General features: G+C 35.5%; 1 protein-coding gene across 2 annotated transcripts in view; it reads right to left on the reverse strand.

Moving 5' to 3' along the window:
• EMCN (endomucin) overlaps positions 1-27,541 on the reverse strand; it is a 120,094-nt gene that overhangs the window by 51,775 nt on the left and 40,778 nt on the right. For both annotated transcript variants that reach the window (XM_077882129.1, XM_077882128.1), the window contains exons 3-5: positions 26,081-26,158; positions 17,918-18,028; positions 5,877-5,915 (exon numbers count right to left, since the gene is read on the reverse strand). In XM_077882129.1, coding sequence (XP_077738255.1) covers positions 5,877-5,915; positions 17,918-18,028; positions 26,081-26,158 — 228 coding nt within the window. The remainder of the gene's footprint in view (positions 1-5,876; positions 5,916-17,917; positions 18,029-26,080; positions 26,159-27,541) is intronic.

Here is a 27,541-nt window from a genome sequence, read left to right on the forward strand (position 1 = left end):
GACTCCCTGCTGAGCCCCAACGTGAGGCTCTATCCCAGGACCCCAAGATCATGACATGAGCTGAAGCCAAACATTTAACCAGCTAAACCACCCAGGGGCCCTGACTTTGGTGTACTCTTAAAACAATGCAAAAAAAAAAAAAGAGTTTTATCTCAAATTTCTTCCCTTTGCTTTGAGTTATCAATGTGACTAACCTTGGGTAACAGAATCTGCTAACCCAGTGATAACTGTGAATGCAGATTTATTTACTTTATGTAACTTTGTAGAATTACATATTGAAGAAAGCTGTATTTTTTGTGATTTGAATATGAATAGTTATTAATTTTCAGAAAGCTGGAAATTATACAATATACATATTGTATACAATATACAAAGAATGAATGAGGCACTGTGTTAATCATCTTATTCTGAAACATTTTTAATATTGTGTTTTAAACATGAGAGATATTGTGACTTGGAGACACAAGGTAATACATCTGACAGTAAGTAGAACTAAGATGTAAACCTAGTAAGACTCAGAAGTCTTTCTCTTCCCTTTTCAGTATATCATGAAATCAACAAATTTTAAGTGAGTTAAGTTCATCTTACTTGTTGATGGTACCATTATCAATGAAATCAATGAAATATTTTCTCAGCATTCTAAAGGTTTAGAATGTTCTTACCCTTCTCCTAACACAGATACATTATCTTACCTTAAATTCACAATCTGGATAATATGACCTGAACACACTGGAAAGTTTTACAGTATGTAACTGTGTCAGCATTATGCTTTCTGAGAATATGAGGGTAAGCATTTCAAAATATGGGCATGAAAACATTAAATAGGATTTTTATTTTCAAACCCTTTTGGAATTCTATGTGTTGGGCACTATTCTAAATGTTTTACAAATATTAACTCATTCAATTATTTCATTGTAAATATTTGCATTTTACAAAGTGGAAACTGAAGCCCAGCGAGATTAAATAATTTGCCCAAGGTCACACAGCAAGTAGGTAGCAGAATCAGGATTTGAATGCAGGCTCTAGAGTCTGTGCTGTCAAACATGACTTTATGTTGCCTGCTGCTGCATGTCAGCAGGAATGAGTTACAACTTCATGCCTCTTATTCTTTTTTTTTTAAATTTTTTTTAATTTTTTTATTTATTTATGATAGTCACACAGAGAGAGAGAGAGAGAGGCAGAGACACAGGCAGAGAGAGAAGCAGGCTCCATGCACCGAGAGCCCGATGTGGGATTCGATCCCGGGTCTCCAGGATCGCGCCCTGGGCCAAAGGCAGGCGCCAAACCGCTGCACCACCCAGGGATCCCCATGCCTCTTATTCTTGTCACATAAAACATAGCCTCTTTCAATTTAGACCCCAATCCAGACAAACTTCTTTCCATCAAGGCAAACCATAAACACCTTCCTTCAAGAGGCCAAACCAGACCATGCAGATACATACAAGGAGACAGAGAGAATTATTCCTAATATATCAAATAAAGCACACCGTAGAGTTTATAAGGTACATACCATTAGTATTAACATTGAAGTTTATTGGTTCTTAAAGTGGATGCTGGGTAGCTAATCAGTTGAGACTGTAAGTTCTTATGACCTTCCATGTAGACTACAGAGGCACAAGCCTCTCCTGGAGACTCAGCCCATTTCTTGAACTAGAGGAGAAATCACTTAGCTATACCCAATAAATCATAAGTTTATGGCAGACCCTACCACATCAATATTGACATCTTCCATTAGTGACTCCTTTTATTCTCAACTAATCTTTTAAACATTACAAAATTTCCAAGTTAAAAAGAAACAATAAACCTCTAGATATTGCTTTGCTACAGGTGTATTTCTAGCTTGAATGGATTCCAACTGAACCATTGTGTCAAGATTCTGTCATTCAAAGTTAAAATACTCAGATAAGTAACCTTCTGTATAAAAGGACTGATGCTTCACATCATATGAATTCCTAGAGGTCAGCAACCAACTCTCAGCCATTACATAGAATGTTGAGCACAATGAAAATGCCAGGATGGAGCATTCTCCTTTCCAAAGGTCAGTGGTCAGGTTTGGTAAGACCTGTAATGTCTGTTCTGGCTTCAAATTTCCCATAAAAATTAATGTCTAGGGGAACCCTGGGTGGCGCAGCGGTTTAGCGCCTGCCTTTGGCCCGGGGCGCGATCCTGGAGACCCGGGATCGAATCCCACATCGGGCTCCCGGTGCATGGAGCCTGCTTCTCCCTCTGCCTGTGTCTCTGCCTCTCTCTCTCTCTCTCTCTCTCTGTGACTATCATAAATAAATAAAAATTTAAAAAAAAAATTAATGTCTATAATGCAATTGAGGTTGTGAAACACAGTTAAAGTAAAGAAGATGGTTACAATGAAATCGTTCACAAGTTGTGCTGATCACTTGTGATTGGAATGTTGTTGCAATGATTAATTTTATATGTCAACTTGACTTGGCCATAGGATTCCCAGATATTTGGCCAAGCATTAGTCTGGATGTGTCTGTGAGTGTATTTTTTGGATGATATTAACATGTGAATCAGTAGACTGAATAAAGTAAAGCAGATTGCCCTCCGATGTGGATGGCTCTCATCCAATCAGTTGAAGACCTGAATGGAATAAACAGGCTGACTCTCCTTCAGTAAGAAGTAAGGAGTAAAGAATAAACTCTTCCTGCCTGGTTGCCTTGAACTGCGACATTGATCTTTCCTTGCATTTGGACTCAAATTGAAATATTGGCTCTTTCTGGGTCCCCAGCCTTCTGGCTTTCAGTCTGGAACTTACACCATTGGCTTTTTTGGTTCTCAGGCCTTGGACTGGAACTACACAATACACTCTCCTGGGTCTCCAGGCTTCCAGCCTGCTGGCTGCAGATCTTGGGACTTCTCAGCTTTCAAAATACATGAGCCAATTCCTTATAATAAATCTTATGCATAGATATATATATAGTTTCTCTGGAGAACTCTGAGTAATATAGTTGTATTTTCCAGAAAATTGAGGGCAAATGGTTTATTTCTTTCCCAATACACTGAGGCACATTGGTCCATTTTTCTTCAAATCTAAAGTCTTGTATCAAAGAAATCAAGAGTCTCATTTTCAAGGACACATTATTAGCTCTGCTTGTCTGTGGAAAAATGGTAAGGCTGAAGAAAAGTGAATTCCATCATTGCTTAAAATTGTTGTGAAGGCCATATGATTCCTGCGTTTATCTCTAGGGAATAAATAGCCTTGCATCACTTTTTCTTTGCATTTCCTCATTAGCTCTGAACTCAGAGCTAGAAAAATGAGTAGGCTGGAAGCTAGAGAGTCATTTCTTTTGTGAGTCTTTTCCTCCTCTTCCTTAAACTGCTTTCCTAAATCCGATACATAACACAAGCACTGCTAAAGGCGGGGGTGGGGGGGGGTGGGGGGGTGGGGATCTGCCCTCCTGCAATCTTAACCTAAGGTTAAGAAGTTTGAAATTAGTCTATGACACATCATTGTAGACCTATATGGCTACTAGAGTTATTACAGTTTTGTGTGTGGTTTTTATTTTTATTTTTATTTTTATTTTATTATTATTATTTTTTTTTTGGTTTTTACCATGCTAACTAGTCTTCCTTGGTAACCCTTAATGGCCGGCTCCATGTATCACTCATAACTCTTAGGTAGTGTCACATGTAATGGAACAAAAGGACTATTTATTAAATGCCTGGGCTAGTGGTGGTTGGTTGAATATATGGTTCTGTGTATTTAGACTAAGTTTAGACTAAATTTGTGGTCTTGCTATATATGCTACAGTGGATGGTTGAAGTTTGTCTTTCCCACATACTTCAGACATTGGGCATAAATTCTTCATGCCTTGCATTGTTAAATACAACTATCCACTCATACTACCTATCCTCAATTGAATGGAATATATGGACATATCTTCAGACCTTGATCAATCATTTCCCTATTTCTATGATTAGCTTTCTTTTTTATATACTGTTAGACATCATATCTATGTATAATTTCTTATAATTGATACTTTATTTATAGTTGCTTTTACTTATTTTGAATTCCCCCCCAAATTTTTATGTAAAACAATCATCAATTTCTATACCCTTAATAATATTTTTTGGAGTCAGTGGTAAAAACATAATTTTTCCAAGAAAATGAAAGAAATTGCCAAATGTGAGAACTATATATGATGTAATCAAAGGCTAAATGCATATTAGCTCATATTTATGAAAAGGAAGCAGTGCTAATAATACTTCTGTGGGCTAGGATTTTACCTCAACTTCTACTTAAAAAAGAAATGCTAATTATTTCTTTCTTTCTATAATATGCCTATTCTTGGTCCTATGTGTGTCTTTCACAGATTTGATATTTGACCATCTTTGATAATAAACAAATTACTGGACAAATGATTACAGTTGTCAACAGATGTATAATGGCTACTTTGTCATTACGCTTTTTTTTTTTTTTGAGTGAGTCTGGATTTAGTGTTTACCCAGAACATGTATCACAGAAGTTAAAGACTGACTTTTCTCATAGTTTATAAAATCAGTTTCACTTCTTTTTAATCCACTGTTCAAATCAATGATGTGTTTATTATCTGTCTTAGAGGAATTAATTTCTATAACTCAAAATTTAAATAATGTAAATGGACTTTTTATTATAGTTAAAAATCAACTATAGTTAGACCTGGCATTTTGTAATTTATCTCTTAAAGAATGTTTCAATCCCCCCTTAAAGGAGCTATTGATTTTGGCAGCTTCTCAATTTTCTTCCATCTGTGACTTCCCCTGGATAACCAGTCCATGAAGCATAAAGTAAGGACTTCTCCAGAACAGTGCAAACCATCATTCAATGCAAAGCTGCCTTATTTGCTTGGATGCACTGTTTTTGTTTTGTTTTGTTTTGTTTTGGTTTGGTTTGTTTTTCCCAGTGCTTTTTCTAGTGTATTTCTAGACTATGTAAATGAAAAGAATAAAAAAATATAGTGATGAGGTGAAATAAAGAGAATTGATATAAAAATAACTTCTTTATTCATGAGATATATTGCATAGAAGATTACTAATTAAAAGTCAACAGCATAATCATTTCAATTTTGAGTTTCTCGAACACATGATGCAGAAGGTAGACTATGATGATTAGTCTATTGCTATGAAAATGAAGTTGGTCATAATTTTCATGGCTTTATTTTTCTGACTTTTTTAAGTTACAAGATTTTCTAAGTTTATTTCATATATTTCTCATTTTTATGTATACCAGAACTGACCAAGATTGAGAACCTAAGAGATTTGTCATTTATAAAAGTACGAGGTAGGATGTAGAAAGATAAAAGTCTCCCAAGTAGTTACGATTTCAAAACAACAGAAAAAACTCAATGGTACCATTTTCCCCAGCCCAATGATCTTTTTCAATTTCTATTGTGACATTACCCTCAATTTATTCAGTTTAAAACCTAGGATAACAAAACATGAGTACTTTTTGGCGTGATAATATTTTAGGCTATTAACTGTAGCTTATAACATCGACTTTCAGGCTGCCAGGATCAGGCTATGAGGGGAAGCACAGAGAAGAGAGTCACAGACATACTATACTTCTGTGAGAGGACAGATCAGTCCCCAAAACAGACCAGGAACAGCAGGTTTGGGGCAGAAGACATGTCCACAGGCTTCATGCATTTACCAGGGCTGGTTCCACTCAATCTTGCCACAGAGCATTCCGGCACATCCACTGTTATGGTCTGCTTTTTTTTTTTTTTTTAATTCAGATTCTCCTAAATATTTTAGTTGCCATGTCATATTTTTATTTTCCTTTGTACTATTTCTCCCTGCCCTCACACTGACTGATCTCCTTTATCTCAGTTTGGGGATTTTATTCATGAATATTCTCAGAGAGAAAAAAAATAACTTACCTGGTGTTTCTTTTGACTTGATCAAACTCTGATTCTCAGCTTTAGAGGAAAGAAAGGAAAAGAAAATCACTAAAGGTAGATATTGGATATCAGATCTACTATGACAATTGTTATGGGTAGTAAATGGATATAGATCCTACTTCATTTCTAATTCAGTTTTCTTCAAATCATAAAATCACACAGGCTTCATGATTAGAAAAACTTAAGAGCATGATTAGAAAAACTTAAGAGCAAACTCAGCCTATTTTTTCTTAAAGGGCCAAACAATAAAGTTTTAGGCTTGGTGGGTCATAAGTCTCTTGGAGCAACTATTCAACTTTGCTATTGCAGTGTGAATATAGCACACATAATACCTAAAGAGTAGGTATGGCTGTATTCCAAAGAAGTTCTAGTTAGAAAAATAGGTGGGAGGCTGGATTGGGCCTGTGGGCCATAGTTTGCTGAATCCTGTTTTAGAGCATCTGGTCCAACTTCACATCCTTAATAAACCAGGATGATGCAGACAACTACAGTTCCTTTGGAAGGGGCTTGTTGAGTGGCACTGCCATGTGTCATAGTGCCACTAAGGTATGACACCTCTCCTGACCTAAGAAAGTTTCAGGAAAGTTCAGACAGATACCTCTCAAACCTAGGGAATTCCTTTAAAGTAAATATGATTCAGATGAGCTTTCTACAGTAAAATTACTTGAGAAAATTATAATCAAAGATCACTTCAACAACTGAGTATATGCACCATGAGTAAAATCTATCGTGTGAAAAATATAGAAAATGATTTTAAAACAAAGAGAAGCCCACTAATGATAGTTTAAAATATCCATTTTCCAGTGAAACTGGGTGGTTCAGTTCAGGTTAAGCCTCTGGCTCTTGATTTCGGCTCAGGTCGTGATCTCAGGGTAGTGAGATGGAGCCCCAGGTTGGGCTCTGTGCTGGATGTGGAGTCCGCTTAAGATTCCCTCTCTCTCTGCCCCTCTGCCCCTGTGCATGCTCATTTTCTCTCTCTGTCTCTCTCTCTCTCTCAAAAAAAAAAAAATCCATTTGCCTTCTTTGTGTGTTCACTTGACTGTCTATCAGCATCTCTAAGTTAAAGATGCTTAAAACAGAACTCCTGACTGATACCTGCCTCTTCTTGTGCTTTCTTGGTTCAGGGCATGGTACAATTGTCCCCCGGCTGCACAAACCAAAAAGTAGTGGCCTTTCTTGATTCTCCGTTTTTTCACCCCTATGGGCTCTAGGTTCAAAATATATTCCAAGTATACTCACTACTTAATTGGCTGCTGTTCATCTAGTATTCATCTCTCTCCCTTCAATACCACGTAGAAAAATCTATTTAAATTTAAACTTCACTGATCTAATGGTTCCCTATTCCTTTCACTGTGGCTGGTAAGTCTTTATAGGCTATGGCCCCTTGCCTTGCTCCCCATTTTGTTTCTAATCATTTCACTCTGGTAAATAACATCATGGGGTCATTCCTGCTTTGGGCTTCTCTGCTTGCTCTTCCCTATGCCTTGGTCCTCCCAGCCTATACTCTGGTTTCCTTCTATCTTTCATGACTCTGCTCAGATGTCTCTTCAACAACCTCACCTACAGTGGTTTCCTTCTTTCTCTTCAAACCAGTCTACCACTTGGCTTCATTTGCTCAACAGTACTTTTATTACTATAGCAACATTTATTTATTTATTATTATTATTTTTAGTGTGTTTGTTGTCAGTGGAATGTAGTTCTGTGAGGACAGAGATTACTTGTTTTATTCAAAGCCACAATTCCAGTACCTACCACCAGGTCTCTAGTAAAAACATGGAATGAATGAGGATAGAAAATAAGAATAATAATAAATAAGACAAATTCTACTTTCCTGAATTCAATTTTCAAGGAAAAAGAAAGATTTTATTTAAAACTGCTAGTTGGATAATGATAGCTACTATTTTTAAAGGAAACTCTTTTGATCAGTTCTATATATTATTTGCTGATGTCTGCATGGAAGACATCATTCCATTCCCTCTCCACAGATCTACAAATATTAGCTGAGAAAAGTGAAACTACTTTCTCAAGATGGAGACAATGACTATAAATCAAGTCTGTCCATTCTAATGTCCATCCTCTTCTCCTAAAAAAGACAGCTTTTCAATCCAATAAACTACTCTGCAAGGAAAGCCTATGTAATTAATTTCTATTTTGATAACTAGTTAAAATACTTTTGAACATGAATAATGCTGGATATGGAAGATGCACTTAAAATATTTATCAGCTGCTAGAGAATTAGGATACAAAGAAAATCAAAACCCTTTGTTCCTCTTGCTATTAATATCAGGTCATAACCTTTCTTGCTGATAGACTTCATTAAGAGTGAAAAAATTTTAAACTTGTATCAGACAAAACCTTCTGACTATTCTTTGAGGTTTTTTTTTTATCAACCTTTAGAAATGCATAATAATTTTAGAGGGACATGTTATTTAAAGAAAAATAACTATGCCTTAAGGTTTAGCTGAATCTTAAAAAAATAATAATATATACCAATTCAAAACCCTTATATTGAGTGTACTCAGAAATCCAGACTTTTATATGTTAATGCATATATTGTTATTCTGAGGACAAAATTCTGCTCAAATCTTAAATATTTAATCAAAACTGGTGTGCATATATATATGTATATATTTTTTTGGTCTGAAATCAGAAATATTATTTTGAAGACAATAAAATGTTTTCATTTGGCATTTCAAATTTTAACTCAGTTCGTCGATATAAAAGCTTAATAAAGATGAATGCTATGGAACATGGCTTAAGTGTGAATTAATGAAATGTGAAGATATTTGAGATTATTCCTGAGTTTTACTTATAACTTTCATAAAGCACATGTTTTGAGGAAAGTATAAGCTCTGATCTATAATAAAGTGAATAAAATCAGACAGCAAATGAGTGTAGTGCATTCTGTTAAGCTATTCTCAAACTTAGATATTTAGTAAAGACCAAAACCTTAGGGTGGTTGGCAACTTAAAATCTGTGCATTGTGTTTGATTCTGGAAGTCTTATGAAATGCAAACGAACTTCTAAATTTCTAAAGTTTCATCCACATTAATCTAAAGCTAAACTTTACTCAATTAGTATTTATTTATTCTTTTTTTTTAATTTATTTTTTATTGGTGTTCAATTTACTAACATACAGAATAACCCCCAGTGCCCGTCACCCATTCACTCCCATCCCCCGCCCTCCTCCCCTTCTACCACCCCTAGTTCGTTTCCCAGAATTAGCAGTCTTTTATAGCAGCAATGGCCACGATAGCCAAACTGTGGAAGGAGCCTCGGTGTCCAACGAAAGATGAATGGATAAAGAAGATGTGGTTTATGTATACAATGCAATATTACTCAGCTATTAGAAATGACAAATACCCACCATTTGCTTCAACGTGGATGGAACTGGAGGGTATTATGCTGAGTGAAGTAAGTCAGTCGGTGAAGGACAAACATTATATGTTCTCATTCATTTGGGGAATATAAATAATAGTGAAAGGGAATATAAGGGAAGAGAGAAGAAATATTTATTTATTCTTAAGATCTTATTTATGCATTCATGAGAGACGAAGAGAGAGAGAGACAGAAACATAGGCAGAGGGAGAAGCAGGTACCTTGTAGGGAGCCTGATGTAGAACTGATCCCAGGACCCTGGGATCACGACCTGAGCTGAAGGAACCACTGAGCCACCTAGGAATTCCTACTCAATTAGCTTTTAAAACAGAAAGCTTAAACAGCAATACAATAAATAACTTTGCTAAATATCAACTTACAAAGGATATTGCATTCCTATCTATATATGCATATATAACTGTATATGGTTATGTGTAGAACATATTATTAACAGGAAAAGAGAAAGAATATATACAGCCATTCCCATATATATATTCCATATATAATTATTTATTGATTTGCCTAAAAATAATTTACTATACCCAATTCAAGTTTTTCTTATCATTCACTTATATATATGGCATTGGCCAAGTCTGTTATAAAACAGTTGACCCCTGAACAACACAGATTTGAAATGTGTGGACCCTCTTATACACAAATTTTTTCTATACAGTATAGTATTTTAAATGTATTTTCTCATTCTTATGCTTTCCTTAATAACATTTTATTTTCTCTAGATTTCTTCATTATGAGGTTATAGTATATGACACACAAAACATGTTAATCAATGGTTTATGTTGCTTGTAAGGTCAACAGAAGGCTCTTAGTAATTAACTTTTGGGGAGGTCAAAAGTTCTACATGGACTTTCTACTGCTCAGGGAGTCAGCACCTTTCTACTGCTCATGGGAGTCAACACCTCTCATGTAGGTCAAGGGTCAATTTGTATTTCTGGTTTGGCTAAACCATGACTTATGTGCGACTAAGATTGTGTTATCCTGAGAATTCCTTTTGTATCCGCCCAAGATAAATGATACAAACAACTTAAATATCATTTAAGAAATGTTCTGGCTAAGTTCCCAAATAAGTGACATGGTGCAACTCGCAAAAGAAATAATGAAGCTGAGTGACCTGATAAATTACTGTTTTCCAAAGGATGAAATGCATAGCATTGCATGAGAGGTTCCATATGGCAGTACTGGAAAGTGACATTAAATAAAATTGAAACATTCAATGAGAAAGTTATTTGCTACTTAGCCTTCTTCCAGTTTATTTGATTATTTCAATGAGGAGCCTTCAAAATTACAATTTAATGCAAATGTGTCATTAATATCTATTGTGCTTATCTTGATTTATTTTTTTTTAAACAAGAACGAACACGTCTCAAACTAAAAGCCTTTGGCAAGCAACAAAATCAAGCTATAATTTAATTATATTTTGTTTATATTGGTGACTTTACTGCTCCTGCTGACAGCTAGTGAAACAGTTTTTTCATTTATGATAGTTTTCTTTTCAAGTAAATTTAAGAAGAAAAAGTGCATCAATTTAAAGAAAGCATTAAATAAATAATAGTGCCAATGATTCACATATCTCATGACACTCGTTAAGTTGTGGGAAACATTGAGGTAAAGTCTTGTAGAGGCCCTTGATGGATTTGTAGAATCAGAAGAAACAGTTGAAAAAAAAAAAAAAAAAGAAGAAGAAGAAACAGTTGAAGGAAAGAAGAGGGGAAGAAGGAATAGAATCATGCAAACAAGGAGGGCAGGATGAGAAAAACCACAGTCAAGAATAAATCTGGCTTGGTGGGCGACAGTGAGAGAATCACCTTTCTTAGAATCACAGGCTTATGTTCGGGGAGCCAGCCAGTCAGCCAATTTGTGTTATAATTATTGAACACTTACTTGTCAAGCAGATGATACACCCAATTAAAAGCAAGTTGTTTTCTACTACCTTTAGATACTTTATGTAAAATAGTTGTAATGAGAACAAGTGTGGTAGAAAAACAGCGCTTTAATTTCATCCTTTCAATTTAACCCTAGCCAAGTCATTTAGTCTTTCTGAACCTGTTTCCTTGTTTGTGAAACTGATGTCATAAATATTAACTTTGCCTGCTTGTATAAGAATTGTTATTAAGGGACACCTGGGTGGCTCAGTGGTTGAGTATCTGCCTTCAGCTCAGGGTGTGATCCGGGATCGAGTCCTGCATCAGGTTCCCCACAGGGACCCTGCTTCTTCCTCTGCCTATATCTCTGCCTTTCTCTCTGTGTCCATCTCATGAATAAATAAATAAAATCTTAAAAAAGATTGTTATTAATAAAATGATAGCTAACATTTGTTGTGTTTACTTCCCAGACACTGCTTTAAGCTCTGTATATTTTATCTTTTACTCTTCACAAGAATCCCATAAGGTTGTAATCTTATGTCTATTTTACAGATGAGGAAACTGAGGCACAGAAAAGTTTAATAGCTTGCCAAAGGCCACAGTACAAATAAATGATTGTGCTACTATTTGAACCAAGCCATCTCGTTTCAGAATCACGCTTCAGAATCAATAAGCTAACTTCCTCTTGGCATGATTGAGATGCCTAATTTTTTTTAAAGATTTTATTTATTTATTCAGGAGAGACAGAGAGAAGACAGAGATAGGCAGAGGGAGAAGCAGGGTCCTTGTAGGGAGCTTGATGTGGGACTCGATCCCAGAATCCCAGGATCCCATCCTGAGCCGAAGGCAGACGCTCAACCACTGAGCCACCCAGGCATCCCAAGGTGCCTAATTTATATTCTATGAAGGGTTTATGCCTTAAAAAGCAGGGCTTAGGCATTGGCCATTCTCATGTTCAGTCCCTAGTATACGTAAAATGTCTGTTTGGTTATTGCACAATTATCTATGCTTTTTGTGTAAAAATAAATTCCATATTGATCTAGTATAAATTATACAAGAAGGATACCTATTTGACTAGTTACTAAAGATAAATGTTATTAACTCTTACTTAATAACCTACTGATGACTTATAGATATTATTCATTTCTACTTGACAAAAGCCAGATTTTCCCTTCAGATTTTAAGTCAGTAATATTGTATATGCTGAGGTAGCAAAAAATCTTTCTTGGCAAAACTCTTAGAGGTGTTTCTACCAACTCCTTGCTCAGTAATGCATTGGCATATTGCCCATCTCAATTTGCCTTCTACCTCTCATCTTATTCCACATTCTTTCCTCAGCCAAGTGAGAATTCACAAGAGAGAGAAAGCGATAGTTCACCCTTTCTGGCCAATCTCTTACAGTGTGCACCGTGCCTGCTTTGACATTTGGTTACAGATACCTGAATCACTAAATTGTCAGCAAGAAAAGCACTATTTTGCTTTCTCCTCTCCATTTTTCTCTTCCTTGTCTCTTCCCTCCTCAGAAACCAACGAGATGTGCCAGTGATGGGAATGAAAAAAAGAAGTGAGAGACGATGCCACACATTTTCAAGCCCTTAGCAGAAATGGGACTCAGGAAGAGGGGAAGTTTTGTACTTGTACAACAGTTTTACATGCGATCCCTCTATAGTTTAGCTGTGTTGGAGAGCAGAGACTCCTGTGATTGACATTTCCTTTGAATCACCTCTCAGTGCTCAAAGAGGTAATCTTGGACATAGACAAGGACAAATGCATGGATGACAGAATCTGGGTGTGGCAAAGGTAGTTCAAGATCTGGTCTGGAGCAGGTTAAATGGTGAGCCCCTGTCCCTAAAAACATGTGCACCAGGAACCTGTGAATATGACCTTATTGGAACAGGTCCTTGCAATTGTAACTAAGTTAAAGATTTTGATAACTCCAGATACCCATATAAGAAGAGAACCCATGGAGAGAAGAGGAGAGACAAAGTCCAGGTGAAGATAGAGATTAAAGGGGGTGCATCAACAAGCCAAGGAATATGAGGGATTGTTGGCCATCCCCAGAAGCTAAGAGGCATGCCAGGCACACAGATGCCCTCCAAAAGACTTGCAGTGAATAAACTAATTTATTAATGAATTCAATGGGCCCTCATGTATTTAACTGTAAAGTCAGAGCACTAAATTAGTGACAATTTCTATCTTTAAAATTCTAAGATTCTAGGAACATGTCTTCTCTAAGGCAGAATGAAATAGTTAAATAGGAGAAATACACAGAAATTTAAGAGAACAGGAAATGAGGCATGCCTCAGTGGTCAGTCTGTTAGGCAGCTGGCTCTTGGTTTTGGCTCAGGTCATGATCTCAGGGTCCTGCAATTGATCCCGAGTGGGGCTCTACACTCATCTCGTAGTCTACTTGACATTCTCTCATTCCTTCTCCTTCTAATCCTCCCACTCACTCTCTCTCTCTCTCAAATAAATAAATAAATATTTAAAGAAAAAGACACACGAACAGGAGGAGGGGCAGAGGGAGAAGCAGGCTCCCTGCTGAGCAAGGAGCCCAACCTGGTGCTCAGTATTTGATCCAAGACCCAGAGATAATGACCTGAGCCAAGAGGCAGATGCTTAAACAACTGAGCTCCCAAGCACCCCTACATCCTTCCTTTCTAGGGAGTAAAGCAATAAACCTCACTAACTCTTCTCTACATTATTTGTTTAATTTTTAAAAATTTTTTATTTATTCATGAGAATCACAGAGAAGCAGAGACATAGGCAGCGAGAGAATCAGGTTCCCCATGGGGAGTCTGATGCAGGATTCCATCCCAGAATCCCGGGATTAGGACCTGAGCTGAAGGCAGGCACTCAACCACTAAGCCACCCAGGTGTCCCACTCTTCTCTACTTTAAGTCAAATCTGCACTTGAGACGGCATACTCACACTGCTTGTATTTGATAGTTACTATCAAAGGGCCCATTGCCATGTATTTAAGGGGGAGATGAAGCTTCCACTGTTCAACCTTCCCCTACCAGTAGATTGCCTTGTTCTCCTTCCATCTCTCTGCCTCGGCTTTTCTAATTATGAACGTTTATGTGTGTGATGGGTAGAGATGGAAAGGGAACATTACTCTGCTAACCAGGAATCTGGGCTTGCTCCTGGTTTCATTAGACACAAATAGAAATCTGTGCAAACTCATTATATCAAGTGGATTCCGTACTAAGTAGGATTTACCTTGAGGAAACAGAGAGCTGTGGGGAAGAATGGCTACCCCCCAAAATGGGTTTAAAACCAAATATCTAAAGGACTAGTATAGAACTGCTTAATCAAATGGCAAGTGCAAAGGGTTCCTATAAACGTCCTTATTTCAATATCTTGCTTTCCAGGGTGACTTAGTTTTCAAGAAATGGCTTTGTGGGTATATTTAAGAAGAATTACTTAGAAGAAAGTACATGCACTTCAATGCTGCATGTAGAAGCTAAATAAATATAATAGTCATCTAGCAGAGACGCAGTAGGCATTTTACTGCCTAAATCAAAGTAAAACTGAGAATCTTAACCGACTCATGGGGCTGACCACACACTTCTGTATAAGTGCTAATTTAATAAACCATGGTCCCTGAATGACATTCCTAATCAGTCATTTAATGAGTGGGTATTAGGGTAGAATACAAATTATTTGAGTTTAACCTTCAACTGCTATACATTTTGAAGATGGAAATTTTCTTTTATTCTTGTTTATATTTGGGACAATCATAGTATGAAATGGATAGAATTTTGGTCTGCTAAAGGTGCCTTTCAGATATATTTGGACTAAAAACTAACTTTAACTTACCAGAAGCTAAAACACTGCCACAAGGAAATGTCTTACATATGAAGAAGAAAAGACCCTGCTCTTTAAATTCTTCTCTGTGGTGATGCTCCCATTAAATAAAATCAATAGTTTCAGTTATGGTATGAAATTAGGTTCTTTCTATGTAAACTTCTTTATGTTCTGCTAAAGAGAATCACAATAAAATAGGAAAATGGATGTCCCATAGTGTCTCTAGACAAGAGTGGGACTGGCACGTCTGCAGTTCCCACCTGCCATCTCCTTCTATCTTAGAGATCTCCCAAAAAGAGCTTTGGAGACTGTAAGTCATCTATAGCTGTTTCTTATAAGGACTATGAACACATGTTTATAATGGATGGTATGTGATAAGCCATTACGGCAGATGACTGACTAGGTTTTCAAGCCAGGATATTTTAATTTAAAGTACAGATTACTTCATATCACGGAGGCCAGGAATTGGGAAGTGCTTGTATTGATGATAGATGTGGTTGGAGCTAGAAAGTTGTCTGAGCTCAGAGTTCTCGGTCCTACTGCTCTGTCTTTCACCAATAACTTCATCTTGCTCAGGGGGTCTCCTCATCTTTCCATTCTTCCCAGCAATTTTACTTCCTCATAACATCTGCTTGCTCATGCCATAGGTATGCCCAGGAATCACCATGGCTCAGACTCACTCAGACTCACTCTACTGGAAACTTGAGCTTTGGGTTTCACAGCTAATCACCCTTTTCTTTAGGTTTTCTCATTCAGATTGCACAGAAAGGAAATTTGTTTGGCCTAGCTTAACATGTTCTTTCCTTTTGTTTTTAAACCAAGCTTTGTAAAGAAACTCACAACAAAATGCACTCATTTTAAGTATACAAGTCAATAATTTTCAGTAAATTTATGGAGTTGTGCAACCATCACTACAAGCCAGTTTTAGAACATTTTCAACACAAAAAAATCCTGTGGGACCTTCTGCAGTCAATCCCCAGTTCCACCTCCAGCTGTAGACAACAGATTATGTGGTTTCTGTCCCTATAAGAATGTCCATTCTGGACATTTCATATAAACAGAATCATACAATATGTGATGTTTTGTCAGACTTCTTTCACTGAACATAATTGTTTGGGGTTCATAGGTTATAACCTGTATCAGTAATTTGTTCCTTTAAATTGCTGAATAGTAGTCCATTGTATGGATATCCTATGTTTTAGAATATTTCAAATCCATTTCAAATAGAAAATCCAATGGATTATCCATCTCACCAGTTAATGGGCATTTGGATTGTTTCCAGTGTGACTATTACGAATAGTGTTACTATGAATATTATTTCAAAACCACCTGTCTTAATTACTATAGCTTTAGAGTAAGTTTTGAATTTGGCTTGTATAAGCCCTCCAACTTTGTTCTCCCTTGACAAAACTGTTTTGGCTATTCTAGGTCTTTTTCATTTCCATAAATTATTTTGGATCAGCTTACCAATTTCTAATGATTTGCTATGATTCTGTGATTCTGATAGGGATTGAATTTAATATATTAATCAATTATTTATCAACTTGGGGAGAACTGCCATCTTAAAATATTGAGTCTTTCAATCCATGAATATGTAGCATCTCTCCATTTATTTAGATATTTAATGCTCACAAAAATATTTTGTAGTTCAGTATGCAAATCTTGTACTTCCACTGTTAATATATTCCTAAATATTTTATTCTTTCTAATGGTTTTATAAATGTCACTATTTCCCTAATTTTAGTTTTGGATTGTCATTGTTAACACAACAATATGATTTATTTTTGTTTATTTTATAGCTTGTGATAGGAAACTCTATTCTAGTTTTTTATTGTGGATTTTTTCCACATAATGATGTAGTTTGTTAAGAAAAATTTCTGTTTCTTCCTTTCCAATTTGCAGTAATGGATCTATCTATTCACCTACCTACTTATGTACCTATCATCACCTTATTGTACTACATAGAACCTTTGGTTATAATTTTGAATAGAAGTGGTGAGAATGGCCATCTTTGCTGTGTTCAAGATCTTAAGAGTGAAGCATGAAATATTTAACTATTAAGTATGGTGTTTGACATACATTTTTCATAGATTTCCTTTTCAGTTTGAGCAAGTCACTTTTTATTTCTAGTTTATTGAAATCTCTAAATAAAAGTGAGGGTTAAATTTTGTCAAATGTTCTTTCTGCACCTACTGATTCTACTAATAGAGTGCATTGCTGTCCTTGATTTTCTTGTATTAAAGCAGTCATACATTCCTGGAAAACTTCACTTATTTATGTTTTCTATCCCTTTTTATGTGTTACCAGAGTTAGTTTGGTAAGGATAGTTGCCTGATTAATCATAAAGGGTATTGGTCTGTAGTTTTCTTTACTTGCTTTTTCTTTTTTTTCTTTTCTAGCTTTGGTGCCAGGATAATGCTGGCCTCAAATAATGACTTGTGTAATATTCCTTCCTCCTCTTCCTGAAAGGGATTGGGAAGAATTGATATCATTTCTTTTGAAAATATGTAGAATTCAGAATTGAAGCCATTTTCCTTGAAATTTTCTTTATGGGACCATATAAGACTTTCAATGCAATATCTTTAATTGTTTTTTTATTTGTTCAGATTACCTATCTTCATGAGTCAGTTTTAACAATTTGTTTCTTTCTAAGAATTTTCCCCACTTCATAAAATTTTCTAATTTGTTGTCAAGCTCATTTTTTGTGTCAGGTAATATCATAGATTACTGTTGGCCTTGAATCACTTTTTCTTGGCATCCACCCATTTGTGGCTATGGAGGGATAAAATTCCACGGTACAAAACCAAGTTGCCAGATGGTTGTCCCATTTGGTAGAGATTAGAGAAGACAGGTGTGGCACTGTTCTTTGGTAGTCATGGGCTGGAAAACATTCTGAGTTTAATGCAATCCACCACACAAGTTTAACATTTCAGCATAAATTTTTATACTTACTCTTGTGTTGGGGACTTTGTAATGTTAAGGTAGCACTTAAAAGCGGAATCTTTGTCACTGTTACATCTGTGCCAGTGAAATCAGTCTTCATGACATCACTGGTTGTGGTTCCTAATTATGTAAAAACAATAAGCAGCCATCAGGGGTGTAATCAATAAAAAGAAGTCTTATTAGTATTAATATTAACATCCAGTTACAACTTGAATATTAGTTACTGAAAATCTTCTGATCAAGTTTTAGAAAGCCGACATTCTAGCATTTACCTTTTGGTGTCTGGTTAATCACGTTAAGAAAACAGAAGCATAGTAGACTCTTCTACATGTCTGCTATAGTTTATCTCATTTGACCAGAACAGTAATCTTATTAATTAAATAATAATTGTGATCATAATTTTATGTATAAGACTCAGAAAAGTTAATTTCCTTATTGTCACATAACTTGTAGTAAGAGAGAAGCAGGATCTGGATCCAGCCTTTCTGATGCAAAAGTTAACTACTCAGCTACCCTAGAAAGGGGATGTGGTAAGGAAGTGGTAGTACTTGAAGATGGTACCAAGGTTCCCATGCTGTCTGGGAAAGAATCTTCAGGTAGATAGAATAGATAGCAGGAGAGGGATAATAGGAATTCCATAGGATAAACTTTTAATTGCATTTAGTTCATTTTTTTTGGAGGGGGAAGGAAAATTAACAACAAAGAAAAGAACTTGAAGTAACAAATTGAGAGAGAAATCTTTGAGAAAATGAAGAAATATCTTATTAGCATAGATATTGATGTTCACGATAGCATGGAAGTACAAAAGATCACCCAAAAGGCAGAAACTCAACACTTGAGGATGAAGGGACATGTGGGGATAGAGATTTGGCTTCTTATAGTAACTCCAAAAACATATTCTTGGAAAACCCTGGAACAGGATTTCCTCTTTAGAAATTTTTGGTGAAGAATTCTTCTGCTGAGTTAAAATAGAAAACCATGAAAAAGCAATCCTGGTGGCCTAAAGAAATTCCTAGCATAAGGCAGACTCAACAGTCTTGGACATGGAAAAGAGGATATATAGTTAAGAAAGATGTGGGAAGCTGGAAGATTAGAAAAATACAAAGAAGAGAGCAGAATAGTGGAATAGCTGGGGATACAATGCCAAAGAGTTTGCTTCGAGAATTATCTATTATTGATGTGGATTATACTTCATAGAAGAGGGTAGAATGAGAATGAGATCCCACACTCAACTCGGGACAAGTTGTTAATTATACAGTGTCCTGTAGGCAATGGAAGGAATCTTGCATGCTTTAAAGATAACTAAAGTATTTTTAAATATACCTACTGGACCTAAAAAAATAAATAGAAGGAAAGATGTGGAGACAAATGCAACAGCCATAAATTTTGAAATTTTACTAGTACACTGAAATGTTTCAAATCCTAGACTCAAGAGACAAGAAAATGGGTGACCTACATTTATTAAGAGATGAAAATCATAGTCTCGTATTAACACCTTGTTTGAAAAATTTTCCCAATTGCACTTTTGGTTTGTACTTAGTAGATTCTGGATGTCTGCCAGGAAGTGATTGACATCTCAGAAAAAAATGAAACCAATCTTAAATCTGTTGTTTAAATTTATATTGTTTGCTCTCCTTCAGTTATTCTGTCTGGCCATTTTCCCCCTGATAACACTATGTATCTGCTTTGGTCTACAGGCTTACTGTAAGCCTAAGTAATATATGTATTGGAATATGACAAACATTATTTTGCTTGAGAAATACTAATTGAAATTGTGACATCAAATAATATTGACTCCACTTTTAGGATTTGTGAAATTCATGCCCTTTTAAGTCTTAGAACTTTGGTATAGGTAGAGTGAATGAAAGATAAAATATAGGAATTTTAAAACCATATTCGACTTGGAATAAGAAAAGCTTCACACAAGATGCTTGAAAAGTCACATCAATACCAGAGTATAAGAGCAAAGAAAATACCTTCCCTGAAACCATACCCTGAAGTGAAAACCATTGGCTAGAACAGAGTAGAATGAGGGATAGGGGCTGTTTTATAATTGCCTTGAAATTATTGATGTGAAATTCATTTTGTATATTTCAAAATGATTAAATTTTTTAAATAAAGTTTTGGGAGGAGGCAATAAATATATTATCTATATTAGGAATTTAAGATGTGTTTGTAACAAATTGGCAATTGACTTGAAAGAGAGGGTTTGTGGAGTTAAAATTCTGCAAGGCGTGGGATTAAGCAGCTTATTTCCTTTGGAACTATATAGTTTGAATTACAGTATTGTTTTATCTAAAGCACATAGCAAAAGCTGCTTGTGTGGTCCCTTTGTCTTCAGAAATAGAATATGGGATAAGTGACTTTTTGACAAAGTTACCATTTACTAAAACATATGCTAAGAATACTAATACTGTGGTATGTTAATTTGGTTTTATGTTTAAGAAAAGACATTTTGTAGTCAAATTAACTGGAACTACACAGATTGTAAAAAGGCCAAATGGATGTCTTTGTGATAGGATTACTAAAATTAAAAGAAATGTTATTATGCATTGTGACACCCCAAGAGGGTAGTCTTTTCTAAAGCAATTGCCCAAGGACCTTCATTTCCAGGGATCATTTTATGGACTACTTACTGCTCCATAGAAATTCCGTATCCATGGTAACATAGGTAGTCTAGGATAAACTTAATTAAAGTAATGTCCTGATTCATTTAAGTGACTTCTGGGGGTAATACTAAAGAGTCATTCATGGAAAGATTGGGAGGAGCCTAAATACTTACACCAGTGGTCCTATGGAGATGCATCAAAGCAGCTGCAAAGGCCAGAAATATGCCTCTTAAGATTTTTTTCAGATTTTCTGATCTTAGCATTCAAATGCTAAGCCCAAGAAAAAATATATATAAAGGGGTGTAGGCCAAACACCTGAACAAGGAGAGCTCAGGACTGCAGCTCCTCCAGTACTTCACTCAGATAATGGAACCAGGCTACAATGGAGTTCCAAAGAATCTGAAGAAAAAATGGTGATGGTGGAGGTCAGTGTAGGTAAAGTAGGACTAGAGCTCTCAGTGAGAGACAAGAAGAGGAAGGAGTTTTATTTCTGTGTGAATTCTGTATTTCCTTTTCCTTATTATTTAGATGGGTTAAGGTATATATGAAGAGCCCCTTGAAATTGTGCATTTACCAATATCCTCCCTCTTGCTAGACCACCTAGAACCTAGGTATAAAGTGAGAAAGAGTATTTAGGTGTCTTCAGGATCTATCCATTTTCTAACTCAGTTTATAAAGCGAAGATCATATGGGAATTTGGGACTGATGCCAGGCCAGGTACAAAGTGTTACCTATATTGACAGTGTGGCTCTTTGCTTATATACCCAAGAAATCAAGTGGTTTACAGTAGTTTGGTGACCTCAGAAGGATCTAGTAATTTATGTTTCTTTTTAAGCCTTTGTTCTTCCTTAGAGACTTCATTAATAAGTAAATATTGACTTTCCACTTCTAAAAAAATCTAGTTTAATAGATTTTTTTTCTAGTTTAATAGTGTTTCTTGGAGCCAAACCAAATATTAATAGGGTTGTCTCCTTCATTTTCTCAGATCTACTCACCCTATTTATCCACATGTTCTTACACATCAGTGAATAATTGACAACAGTGCTTATGGGGACATTTGAGCTGCCCCTTTGAAAACTGTGGTTCGTAACAATTATAAATAGGGTTACTCTCATGTCAGATGGTGGGTATAAAATAGTTGTTTTGTTTGTTTTCTGGTTGTAGAATGCACATTACTTCTTAAATTTTATTGTGAATGGCATTTAAATAACATAAAAATACCTTATTTCAGTAATTTTAAACTGTACTACTGAAGCCTTAAGGGCTCAGTGTAGAAGCCTCACAGACTACCGTTAGCAGTAAGAGAGAGAAGCAGTAGAAGTCGACCCTGCCTACATATACATATCACCACCACATTGCTTCAAACAAGTAGTTCAAATGCAATTTGTTTGATATATTGGCATTTTGACTTCCTCATAAAATTTTATATGGAAATGTATCTGTCAATTAAAACATTTAGATAATAATTGTTTTACTTAACAATGAGGATCCTAAAATGGTAACCTTGCCTATCAACTCTAAAAGTAAGACAAAGAATGTCAGAGTAGGCGGAAATCAGAAGATCTACTGTTATTGTGAAATTCAGGTGTTAATAATGAACGGACACTATACACAAGAACATGGCCTTTCATCTGGATATATTTAATCTTTTTAATTTTTAAATTTTTTGTTTATTTTTTTTAATTTTTATTTATTTGAGAGAGGGAGAGTGAGCGTGCACATGCTCAAGAGAGAGAGAGGGGAGAGAGAGAGAGAGAGAGAGAGAGAGAGAGAAAGGGAGCACCAGCAGAAGGAAAGGGAGAAGCAGGCTCCCCGCTGAGCAGGGAGTCTGATGAAGGGTTCCATCCCAGAATCCTGGGATCATGACTTGAGCCCAAGGCAAACACTTAACCAAATGAGCCACCCAGGGGCCCCCATATTTATTCTTTTTAAAACACAATTCTGACAAGCTTCTCAGAGAAATTAATAAAATAAAAAGTTGGTTCTTTAAGAAGATTGACAAAACTGACAAACTCTTAGACTGACAAAGAAAAAAGAGAGAGGACTCAAATTGCTAAATCATGAATGAAAGTGAACATCTTTCTAACATCCTTATAGAAATAAGAAGGGTTATAAGGCAATACAATGAATGATCTAAGATTTCACTTATATTAGATTATATAATCTAAGTGAAATGGGAAAATGCCCAGGAAATCACCAGTCACCACCAAAACTGAGTCAAGAAGAAATAGAAAAATCTGAATAGACCTGTAATGAACAAAGAGATTGGCTTAGTAACAACAACAACAACAAAAATTCACAAAGGAAAACCCAAGACCAGATGGCTTCACTAGTAAAATCTACCACATATTTAAAGAATAATTACCATGAATTCTTCACAAACTCTTCCAAAAATTGGCAGAGGAAGGAACACATCCTAATTCATCCCAGGAGGCTAGTATTACCGGATACCAAAATGAGGTAACAATATCACAAACCTGTATCCCTTGTGAATATAGACACAAAAATTCTTAACAAAATAATATAGATCAAATCCAGTAACATATAAAGAGCATAATACACCATAACAAAGTGTGATTTATCTCAGAAAATCAAGGTTGGTTCAGCATATAGAAATCCATATTAATACATTAAGGGATAAAAATCACACAACAATCTTTATGCTGAGAAAAAGCATATGGCAAAATCTAATACCTTTGAATGATAAAGCACTCAACAAGCTAGTAAGTCTTCTTCTGAAGACTTCCTCAACCTGATAAAAGGCATATATGAAAACATCATGCTTAACACAATAGCATCATACTTAATGGTGAGAGACTGAAAGCATTGCCCTATAATTAAGAACAAAACAAGGCTGTTTCCTCTTAACCTTTCTTTTTTTAAAGATTTTACTTCTTTATTCATGAGAGACACAGAGAGAGGCAGAGACATAGGCAGAGGGAGAAGCAGGCTCTATGCAGGGAGCCTGATGTGAGATTCAATCCCAGGACTCCAGAAACATGCCCTGACCTGAAGGCAGACGCTCAACCAGTGAGACACCTAGGCATCCTCCTCTTAACATTTCTATTCAATGTTGTACTGGAGGTTCTAGCCAGAGCAAATTGGTAAAAAAATTTTAAAAAGCATCTAAAAATTTAAAAATAAAAAACATCTAGATTGAAAAAGTAAAACTATTTTTACTTTGCAGATATTTGCAGATAAATCTTGTATACAGAAAATCCAAAGGAACACACATGCACAGATTAGAACAAATAAATAGATTCAACAAGGTGGCAAGATACAACAGCAATAAATGAAAATAAATTCCATTTCTATAGTACTAATGAACAATCCGAAAACAAAATTAAGAAAATTATTTCATTTACAATAGCATAGAAATGAATGAAATGTTAGGAATACACTGGACAGAATAAATGCAAGTCTTCTACATTGAAAACTACAAATGTTAAAAAAAGAAGTTAAAGAAGACCTAAAATAACAGAAAGTTGTCCTGTATTCATGGATTGGAAGACTTAAGATAATTAAGATGGCAATACTTCCCAACTTGATCTGCAAGTACAATCACAATCCCAACTGCCATTTTGAGAAATTGACAAGTTGATCCTAAATTTCATATGAAAACTCAAGTGAACCAAAATGGTGAAAACAATCTTGAAAGAGAAGAAATAATACTTAATACTTAATACAAATGATAATCCAGAGTGTATGATTTTGGCATAAAAATAGATAATAGAGATAAATGGAATAGATTCGAATCTAGGAAAAAAAAGCCTCATACGTTTATGACCAGCTGATTTTCATGAAGGGTTCCAAGACAATTCAAATAGGGAAAGAATAGTCCTTTCAACAAAAGGTATTAGGACAACTGGTTAATTATATACAAAAAAATGAAACTGGACATCTAAGTCACACCATATACCAAAATTAAAGACTTAAATAGAAAATCTAAAACCATAAAATTCTTAGAAGAGATAATTGGCATAAATCTTTGTGACGTTGAGTTGAGCAACGGTTTCTTAGATTTGATCCCACTGACTGAAGGAAACCTGAATACATCACCCTGAAATATGTCTCTTTGACATGAAAATGATTTTGAATTGCTGCCAAGTAAGATGTAGCCTATGCAGCAAAAGTTTTTCTGCTTAAGGGCAGGATATAAATTCTCCTTTTACTGGAGACAGACTCTTATCGGCCCAGAGAAGGCACTAGAGGAATCTGCAAACAAATCTTACTCCACTAGTTTCATTCCAGATTTTTATCTTCCATTAGTTAGCCACCTTTGGAAGCCTAAACTACTTTCTTTTGTCTAGTCATTTCTCTACAAATTTATTGTTTTTTTGTTCAAGATGCTTTATATAAGCCAAAATTTTAAACCATTGCTTCGAGTTACTCTTTGTTTCAAGTTTCTCACGTTTTGTGCACTGCCAATGTTAATAAACTTTTTTATCTTGTTAAGTGTCCCAGCTGAAAACCTAAAATGGGTCAAGTTTTACCTTCTCTACATGACAGAAAAAATATAGATAAATTTTCCTTCATCAAAACTAGAGATTATAGTGCTTCAAAAGATACTGTCAAGAAAATGGAAAGACAACCTACAGAGTGGGAGAAAATATTTCCAAATTATCCATCCAATAAGGCTCTAGTCTCCAAAGTATATTTAAAAAATGCTTACAACTCAACAATAAAAGACAACCCAATTTTTTTTTAAAAATGGGCTAGAATTAAATAAACAGTTTTCTAAAGAAGATATACAAATGGTCAACAAGTACATGAAAAATATTTGACATCATTAGTCATTAGGGAAATGTAAATCAAAACCACAGTGAGATACCTCTTCATACCCACTTGAATGGCTATGGTGAAAAAGATAGACAGCAACAGTATGGATTAGAAAATGGACAATTAGTGTCCGCCTACATTTCTGGTGGGACTTTAATATAGTGCAGCTGCTTGGGAAATCAGTTAATCAAAAAGTTAAACATAGGGTTGCCATGTGACCCAACAATTCCATTTTAAAATACATACCACAAGATAAATGAAAAGATGTGGCCACAGAAAAACTTATATAACAATGTTGATAGCAGCATTATTTATAACAGCCAAAAGTAGAACCCACTGAAATGTCCATCAACTAATAAATAGAAGTGGTATATCCATACCATGAAAAACTTTTCACTTATAAGGAAGAATGAACTATAGATAAATGCTATAGCATGGATGAACCTGAGAACATTCTGATGTAAAGAAGACACAAAAGATCATGTACAATATGATTCCACTTATGTGATTTTTTTATGTGAAATTTCTAAAATAGGCAAAGGGACAGAAGGTAGGTTAGTGGTCCCTGGCAGTGGGGGAAGGAAGAAATGGGAAGTGATTGGTAATAGATACAGGACTTCTTTTTGGGGTGATGAAAATGTTCCAGAATTAGGTAGTGATGATGGTTGTACAATCTTGTGAATATACTGAAAATCACTGAACTGTACATTTCAAAAGAGTGACTATGATGGTACATGAATGATATATATGAAAGAAAAAATGATTACAAATGATCATTACTCACCTTCACTTTTAACTGTTGTCAGTAATGAAGGATGTGTTGGCCCCAAAGATGCATTTAAGGATTTCTTACTGATTATTCCTAGTTTGATAAGATAGATGAAATTATTATTAATCACAATTTCATCTCACCTATCAAGGAATACATAAAAGTTAGTCAAACCTGAAGCTGAACTAGCATCCTTCTACAGAGGTACTGCATCAGCTTTTGCTTATCTTTAATTTTTTTCATTTTGTGTCTCCTTTGTCTGAAGTAAGGAATGTAAGTACTAAATGCTTGGGTGACCCAATGACAACCCTCCCACCCATTCATACACACACATATGCACACACATTTTTTCTATGATAGGCCCCAAAAGCAAATTTTCACTGCAGATTGTTACTTGGGTATCTTTAAATGTGCAAAAAAAAAAAAAAAATATATATATATAAGTAAAAACAAATGATTTAAAATGATCTATGATATACATTTCATTTTGTTGATTTAATTATGACACTGGGACTCCCAAATTAAGAAAATTATAAAGGAGCTTGCAAACTCCTTAATTAATTAATTTGGTCATGTATGAAACATTCACTGAGTTCCTGCTCTGTGCAAGACCCTTTTCTAGACTCTTGCGGGCAGTATCCAGCTCTTAGTCATCTTTTTAATCTAAGCGTATCAAGGATAGTTCTTGGCATATGGTAGGTATGCAGTAAATGTTGTTTCAGATAAGGTGGCATTCATACAAGACATGGGATCCAAGGAAAGGAGAAAGGTTTGCTTCACATAGTGAATATGACTTACCTGTTTTTGATAGCCACAATAGTCAACATCCTCTTTTTAAAACACTTTAGGATATCCTCTTATGATTAGGCATAGGTCCTATTTTTATTGTGATATATATATGTTTAATACTGGTTCATAAAGGTATGCATGCTGTATTTGGAGGATAAACAATTTGGCTCTGCACAGTTTAACACTTTAAAATCCATCCGGGATAGAGTTTTCAAGGGTAAGCTGTCTGGAGCTATATATCAGAAAATACTAAGGAATCACAAAGAATATAAGACCGTTGGAGGATCTCTGAGGACAAATGCCTCCAAGCAGGTGGTGGAGATTTTATCTTCTGTTCCTCTGTCCCCACTGTTTATTAGAGAACATAGGTTATTATAGAAATGGAAAGAGACTTTAATATAACAGGTAGATTCTGGGAATTATAATGTGGAGAGTGCTGAAGCACTTAAGACTTTCTAAGTCTTCTGCATCCAAGATGTGGTTATATTTTAAAAGAAGAAACCAACAAAGGAAGTGTTATTCCTAGAAGCTAGGTAGGTTTGAGATTTTGTATTGCCTGCTCATAGGGATGCCATCGTGTTTTTTTTTTTTTTTTTTTTTTTTCTGAGAGAGAGAGAGAGAGCACACTCAAGCTGTGGAAAAGGCAGACGGAGATGCGAGAAAGAATCCCAAGCAGACTCCTTGCTC

Source organism: Canis aureus, chromosome 33 (genome assembly GCF_053574225.1).
Source record: "Canis aureus isolate CA01 chromosome 33, VMU_Caureus_v.1.0, whole genome shotgun sequence".
NCBI lineage: Eukaryota > Metazoa > Chordata > Mammalia > Carnivora > Canidae > Canis > Canis aureus.